This window comes from Limulus polyphemus, unplaced genomic scaffold (genome assembly GCF_000517525.1).
Source record: "Limulus polyphemus unplaced genomic scaffold, Limulus_polyphemus-2.1.2 Scaffold1982, whole genome shotgun sequence".
In the NCBI taxonomy this organism is placed as follows: Eukaryota; Metazoa; Arthropoda; class Merostomata; order Xiphosura; family Limulidae; genus Limulus; species Limulus polyphemus.
Window position 1 is genome coordinate 130,758 of NW_013667592.1, and position 8,451 is coordinate 139,208.

At 34.2% G+C, this 8,451-nt stretch overlaps 1 protein-coding gene across 1 annotated transcript in view; it reads right to left on the reverse strand.

Moving 5' to 3' along the window:
- Nucleotides 1–2,611: 2,611 nt before the first annotated feature.
- LOC106465565 (prohormone-1-like) overlaps nucleotides 2,612–8,451 on the reverse strand; it is a 9,939-nt gene continuing 4,099 nt past the window's right edge. The window contains exons 2-3 of the mRNA XM_022393484.1: nucleotides 7,891–8,023; nucleotides 2,612–3,129 (exon numbers count right to left, since the gene is read on the reverse strand). Of these exons, the coding sequence (XP_022249192.1) occupies nucleotides 2,962–3,129; nucleotides 7,891–8,007 (285 nt within the window). The 5' untranslated portion in view covers nucleotides 8,008–8,023 and the 3' untranslated portion in view covers nucleotides 2,612–2,961. The remainder of the gene's footprint in view (nucleotides 3,130–7,890; nucleotides 8,024–8,451) is intronic.

The window sequence follows — 8,451 nt, forward strand, 5'->3', positions numbered from 1 at the left end:
CGTTGATTACTCCCATGGATCTCATGGTATGTTTCTGTTCGTGGTACGTTAATCGCTTTGATTACTCCCATGGATCTCATGGTATGTTTCTGTTCGTGGTACGTTAATTACTTTAATTACTCCCATGGTATGTTTCTGTTCGTGGTACGTTAATCGCTTTGATTACTCCCATGGTATGTTTCTGTTCGTGGTACGTTAATCGCTTTGATTACTCCCATGGATCTCATGGTATGTTTCTGTTCGTGATACGTTAATTACTCCCATGGATCTCATGGTATGTTTCTGTTCGTGGTACGTTAATTACTCCCATGGATCTCATGGTATGTTTCTGTTTGTGGTACGTTAATCGCTTTGATTACTCCCATGGTGTGTTTCTATTCGTGGTACGTTAATCGCTTTGATTACTCCCATGGATCTCATGGTGTGTTTCTGTTCGTGGTACGTTAATCGCTTTGATTACTCCCATGGATCTCATGGTGTGTTTCTGTTCGTGGTACGTTAATCGCTTTGATTATTCCCATGGATCTCATAGTGTATTTCTGTTTGTAATACGCTAATCAGTTTCATGATTAATTTTCTATAAACTGCTTGTTTCTTATATTGTTAGTTAATTTTGAAAACAGGAACACAATGTTGTTTTTTTCTTGATCAACTACTTTTTATTTGTTATCGTTTTTCATAAATGCTGTTATCTTTCAGGTGAGAATCTAAATAAGTTTCACTGCAAAATGTATCTTACTAGATAGCGCGAACTCGCAGCTTTGACTTTTGTATATGCAACCCCAGTAACATAAATTTTTACTTCAAGGATAAGGTCTGTTTTCACCTCTTTCAAGTATAATACCAAATGACAGTTCTTTCCTTTCTCTTCATATAATTTGAATACGAACCGAGACAAAGAAGCGAACAAGCTAGAAATGCAAAGATACAGATTAGAAAGAAGCAGATAGCCGACATAAAATCGCGATAGAACGATATTATCAGAACTACATTTTGACATTGTTTGACGTTTGTAGGTGGTGTGATGCCATCGAAAAAGGAAATATATGAAAGAGGACTTTCCAACACAACATATTCTTACACTCAGAGCATAAAGTGTCTTCAGACTGGGAATTTAGAATTTCCGAGACAGGGCTATCCCTTGTACGTAATGCTATTGATAAAAACAGGAATATGGGTCAGCTTCGGGTACCAAGACTACCTAGAAAGAGGCCTGCAACAAGTCGTACCCTAGCCATGGTACACTCACGTCTTGTAACAAGTGAGAATTCACGAACACAGAGGTCAGTAGCAAAAGCTGTCCACGTTTCTCAGGCAACGTAATAGACAAGAGAAATTTTCGTCTGGAAATAACGCCAACAATATATGAGTTCACCAAGATAAAGTTTCCAGTCATACCTCCTATTCAACTGTCAAATACCTCAAGCAAGTGGAGAATGAGACAAGTATTCATGCTATTCCACATGAAGACATACCAGTCAAGTCGCCAGACGCAGCACCTATGGATTTTTGTGTGATTGTACTGTTGAAATGGACACTAGGAAATTGTCGCTCTCGTACACTAGATGGAAACCCCATTGGAAGTAGTTTTATGCTTTGGACATGATAGTCCTAAGTCGGAGCCTTTTACAATGGAAACTACATTGTAGGGCTATTGTCACGATGCACAGTAGTCAGACAGAGTACGACTGGACGTGATGACATGGATTGTAGTAACGTAGTGAGGACGCTAAACCGTTTTAATATAATGTATTCAACTTCTATAAATGCCACAAAAATCCTCGAAATTGTCTGTTTAATGGATGGTCTTCCTTTAAAACTTCGGATGCTTTTATCAGTATCTGTTATTTATTAACAATGGTTATTTATCTTTCTCTTCTAAAATATATAAACTAAAGTCACAACAGTGTATTTTGTAAAATAGAAAAAGGGAAATAATAAAACAAACTAATAAGTTTCTATGTTTTGTTACAAATAAAATCGAAAAAATCAATTAAGTATTTGTTTAATGTTTTTCAATAATGTCCTCTGTGTTTACATCTTTTTTTTTTTTTAATACCGAGTATTTTCGAATCTGTTTAGCTATTTGGTGTGCCAGTGATAATTAATTTCAACACAGATAAATAGGCTAGATTTAAAACATATCAACTAGATGGTAATTATTATTCACGAAAAGCTAGTTGTTCATAGACGTACTTGTTTACAGACAACAGCGAACGTGTTGTTTCTTTGTTTTGTAGATATTTCAAGCAAACTTACACTTACTCTGCTTAACCCTCCATAATTTTGAAATGATAAACTAGAGGGAAGCCAGTTTGTCTGTCAACAGCACCCACCGTCAACTCTTGTCTCAGTAAATAGTTGGATTTGACTGTTACTCTTATCGCGCATCTTTTTTTGTGGAAATGGGGCGCGAACCGTGAACCTTCGGATTCACAGTCCGGGGACGCTAACAAAAGCAAATAAATAATTAGATAGTAATTAGCAGTACCTTATTAACTCAATAAATTACATCCATAACTTGTAATGTAAACATCTGGAATAATGCAGTTATTTTCCCTTTCAATGTAACTTTTGCCAGTGAAAAGTAAACAAATATAACACACAATCGTTTTTTTTTTTGTAACACACAACTTTAATTACAATTTTAGAAGATATTGTTATAAGGCTAAGTCTAGAGAACAACAAAGGAGGGGGTGGTGGGTATTGTTACCTACACACTACTTATTTAAATTAAACGTTATAATACCCGATTACAACTTAAACTGCATGCAGATGAGCATGCCGTCATGAAAGAAGACTCTGGATATAATGTTTTTCTTTATTTGTTTGAAGAACTAGCATTGTGCAAGTTTAAAACAAAACCAAAAAAACACACATACATTTATCTCAGCCAATCATTTTTTTATATTATTATTTTGTTAGATTATTAAAACTTCAGCTGAGTTGTAATATATTTGCTTATTTCCGTCCGAAACAGGAAACGGCGTTAAATGCACACTGCTTCCAGTAAGATCGCTTCCGCTGGAGGTCGCTGATGTCTAGATTTTTACTGAGACGTCTTATCATTTGACGGGCGAACAAGTAGTTGATCAGAGCTGTATCCATAGTTCCGTCGTCATTTAACAGCTAGAATAAATTCGAATACATTAGATTAAACCAAAGTTTCTATTAACAAAAATTAAATTTTTCTGAAATTTCGATTACTTTCTAGTTTCTAAATTTTCGACCTTTTCAGTCTGAAAAAAAAAGACTGATATAAAAACACTATTTATTTAAAGTCATTGGTTAGAGACAATGAGCTCTGACGGAAATATGAAGTATAATTAGCCAACAAAGCTTGGATGTTTATGTCAGACTTTTGACTGAGCCACCCCACCCCCAGTTGCACAGCGGTATGTCTGCGGCCCTACAACGATAGAATCCGGGTTTCGATACCCGTGGTGGGCAGAGCTCAGATAGCCCATCGTGTAGCTTTGTGCTTAATTACAAACAACCAAATTTGACTGAGCTCTGGTGACAAAAATCGTCATACTCTCTCCATCTGCAATTTTAAAACTAGTGCAAACTAAATTTTTTAATTGATTAATAAAGTCTGTGGCTGCGTTTGATTTATCTCATTCATAAGAAAATGCCAATGTTTTTGTATAAGTCATAGCACTAATTGTCCCACGATAATAATAATATCGCTTACGTGCTCGCTACGTAAATACTTATGCAGGTACGGACCATTAGAGGGCGGAGAAGGACGTCGTTAACCTTTTTATCTGATACCGAAAAAGCCACTGTTGGACTTGTCAATTATAATTACAAGCAAAAATACCCGCCCTCTGGGCAGGTATAACTGCTTGTTCTTGCGGAAGGCTATCGGGTCTGCGGCCTTTTCTGGAATTATCTGACAGTTCTACAACAATGTACTCATACTTGACATTCAATAATGTTCACCATCCATGAGAAAAAGGGCTTTATTGAAACTTTAGTTTAAAAATGAGCTATCATCACAGACTAGATTTGATTGAAGTATTTATTTGTTGACACAGTTATCAATGAAAATGTCTTGTTTTTCTGTTGTAACACTCATGAGATTTTCACTAAAGAAAAACAAATAATTTTTTTTAAGTTTGTTTTTTGATTGTTTTTTTCATATTTTTTATAATTTTTTTATATTTGGCCAGGTGGTTAGGGCGCTCGACTCACAATCTGAGGGTCGCGGGTTCGAAACCCCGTCACACCAAACATGGTCCAAGCCACCCAGCTGGATCGAGTTTATTATGTTATTAACTGTTAGCGCTGATAGACCTTCCAGCAGTTCCTATAGTCTCCAAGCCACTCAGGTCGATCAGACTCGTCACGTTACTCAAATTAATTATTATCCGCCACCCCAAAACCATTTTCAATATGAAGCGATTGTTATTGATACTGCCGATGTTCATTAAGTATATAATATAGTTTCACTTAGAAACCTCAAGAAACACTTTTAAGCCTAAAAATTTGGTCCATAACTTTATCGGCTTTTTGAACCGCATTTTTCTTAGTTGATTACAAGTTCTCTGACAATATATCAGTCAAAAATAAAATGTATACAAAATATACCATCAATATCCCAATTAATTCTACTAATTCTATTGGTGAGACTCCCTATGTATTTTACGGGGAAAATATGTGACTCCACTTTTTCTTGGTAGTTCTTAATATTGAGTCTTGTAGATGGAAAAATCAAAAGTTACTCAATATAATGCGATATATAAACGCCACTGATATTAAGCGGTGAAAAAAAACAACAACAACAAAAAACAAAACAAGTCAGTTTTGTTTGTTCTTAAGCAAAACAGTTTCGTAATGGGCTATCTATGTTATGCCCACCATGGGTATAGAGACCCAACCACCAAGTGACTCAGCTGTAAATTTGAAAACTTATAACGCTAAAAACCAAAACAAGTCGGTAATTTGAAGATTACAGATATAAAATAATATCTTAATATAGCCGAGATAGCTTATCAAATTATATATATAGGTGAACTTAGAAACGTAAAATCAACTTGAATATATTTAAGTGCAAAAAATGTTTTGAGTTATCCACCCTAAAGTTATAAAGTGTACTTTAATTTGATAAATCCATTAATGAAGTATGCTAATTAATACTCGTCAATTCCATCTTTGAACAGTTCGAGGTAATTGAATAGGGCGTAAAATATTGCGAAATGATATTAAAGGAACGATATTCTTATTACAGGAACAATATGATAATAAAAAAAAGAGTTGCTAAACTATAGATTTCTGTAAAAATTGTATCCGTAAAATAAAAACTTCTCTCCATATCTGGATGAATAACCTACACGTCTATCTACTTAATTTCTTCTCTCTCTCCATATCTGGATGAATAACCTACACGTCTATCTACTTAATTTCTTCTCTCTCTCCATATCTGGATGAATAACCTACACGTCTATCTACTTAATTTCTTCTCTCTCTCCATATCTGGATGAATAACCTACACGTCTATTTACTTAATTTCTTCTCTCTCTCTATCTATCTAAACTTTATTTGAATTATAGTTTTTTCTACCTAAAAATGCCTCTCCTCCCAGGCTTATAGCGCTAAAAACCAGGTTTCAATACCCGTGATGGGCATAACACAGATTGTCCATTGTGTAGCTTTGTGCTTAACAACAAAGGTTAAGGACACCTTTTGATCTGTCTAATTCAATGCGCTTTAAATATCTGTCAACATTATTTTATTTTGTTAAATAAATACCAATATTGAGAAATCCATGAAGAATAGATTATAAATAACTTTTCAGGCTTTTAACGTGAGTACTCATATTTGTATGAAGTAACTTATTTGGACTACAAATACGCGTTATAATATGCAGATTGTCCCATAGGAACAATGTTATAAGTCGGGGATGCGTTCCTGAAAAATTATTTTTCCCTTAAAGTCAATTTTATTAATGTTATAAACCACTTTTACAAGTTATTATACAGCAGGATTCTGTCAGATTTCAAGTACAACAAAATTTAAAGGGAACGATGCGGATGGCTTTCTTTGAGATCGCATTCTCCGCGCTCTATAGCGATATTAGCTTATATCGACAGGCTTCTGAAACGTACCTGAACGACGTCACAGTTTCAAAATTCACTTCAATGTGTTATGAAGTTTATAATAAGCCGATAAGAGATCATTGGGAAATTATAAAAAATATTTCCTGTTAGAATAATTGCATGGCATGTTCTTAACAAAACATGCATTTAAACTTTGAGTCTTTTACTAATTTACTTGAATTTTGCCTCGTTGAGAACAGTTTCCTTCCGGGGACACGGCTTTAAAATCAGTGTCGTCTTGGGTTACAGTGCCTTATTCTAGCGTTCAGAATACTGATAAGAAATTATATTAAGCCTATTAGCAGCCTGGCTAGAAACTCCAAAGGTTATTTTACTGTACAGTCTGGTGTAAAGCAGTAATGTTGACTTGGGGGAGGGGGTCATGTTTAGGTCATATTACAAACACGAAAAAACTAAAATGTACGAGAGTTGATTCCACTCAAAGAACTCCTAGGGGAACAATGAAGTTGTATCTGTGGTTTATTGCGTATTTTGACTTCAAAGAAAAATATGCCATTTAATTAAGATATGTACAAGACAGCATGAGTTTCGGAATCTTCTAGGCCTAGATTTACGTAACCAAATCTATTGAAAGTATTATGTACTACCAGAATTATTTAAGTTCTCCAGGGTTTCGTATTCCCTGCCTCATCTTTACAAAAATACTGCTACTTCCTTTATATATAAGTGTTAAAGTCTTTTTTCTTTTTCACCAAAGGTAAAATTGAAAAAGATAATCTGTGATGTAATAGCCTAATGCATTTCTTGATTGGCCGTATCCTTTACTGTGGACTGCAGTTTCGCCTATTCAAGGCTCATCTTCACAGCTTGGGTCAGCAAATCAGAAAAATACAGTTAGGCCTAGTATAATGGTAAGTGTATATAACATTTATTAGGTTTTGGGTCTGTTTTAATTCATCATACACTCACATATTCTCTTTTAAGTTTTACCTTTGATGAAAATGAAAAGAAACCTTTAACACACACACACACAATATATATATATAATCATTAAACGGTTGGTCTGATGTATATGTGAAATAATGACTTAGGCATAATAACATACATTATTCACATACCTAAAATAAATTAGATTACTGTATGGTAGATTTAAAATGACTCAAAACGTCCTAAATGTTGCTTTCTTTACATGTGCCTATGAACTAACGTTAAATAAGCACTTACACTATTTCATCATAAGCATAAATAAGGTACTTATGTAGTTAATGAAAGCTGAATTTACCAGAAAATATATCAACTCTGCTTTGTTGTGAGTTACGTTTTTACCTAATATAATCTAGGTAACTGTTCTATTGTTGCTTATATATTCACTTTCTGTGAGTAAGGTACACGGTCTTCTGGTTATGTCTAACTTATATCAACCAGATACACGTTTATATTATTATTTACTTCTATATCTAACTTTCATCAACCAGACAGAAAGCTTGTCTATCTTATATTAACTAGATTTAGTAGATACACGTTCTTATTATTACTTACGTCTATATCCAACTTGGATCAACCAGACACGTTCATATTATTACGTACGTCTAACTCATTTTAACTAGATACACGTTCTTATCATTACTTACGTTTATACGTAACTTATATCAACCAGACACAAATCTTATTATTACGTACGACTAACTTATATTAACCAGATACACGTTCTTATTATTATTTACGTTTATATACAACTTAGATCATCTAGGAGCTCAGTTTTATTGTTTTTTACGTCTAGAATAATTACTCGAAGAGCAACAAGCTATACAATTCCATTGGTACTTACGTCTAAGTCTGAAGGATAAAGTGTCTTTTCTTTCTCCCCAATGCTTTTGGCTTCAGTGGTGGTCAAAAGAAAGACCGCAATGATCAAGAAAATACAGAATTTCATCATGGTAGCCATTTTGTGTCGATGAAAACTAGTTAAAAACAAACAAGTAAAAAAAAAACGAAATGTTTCAAACATGTAAAAATGTAGCCGTTAAACCAATAACACGAAGTCAGTTTGCAAGGACAAGGATTGCAGATAATGGAATACACATTGCTTAAATGTCACGATCGAAGAATCAGCCCTTAGAAAAAATGTAAGATATATGGTCTTCCCTTGATTAACTTTGATATTCATACTTCCTCGAAGAAATGAAAAAACATCAACACAACAATACAACCTTACATCCATAAAACTCACCTATAACTCTTTTATTTTAACCTATGTAACCTATTAGTTAAATTCCATTGCCTAAGTAGGAAGTCTCTACCTTTAAACTTGATGACGAAAAACCCATTTTTTAGAAAATAAAAGTTTGGAGACGACCTGAGGTTATCTTAGGACATGAAAAGTTACTTA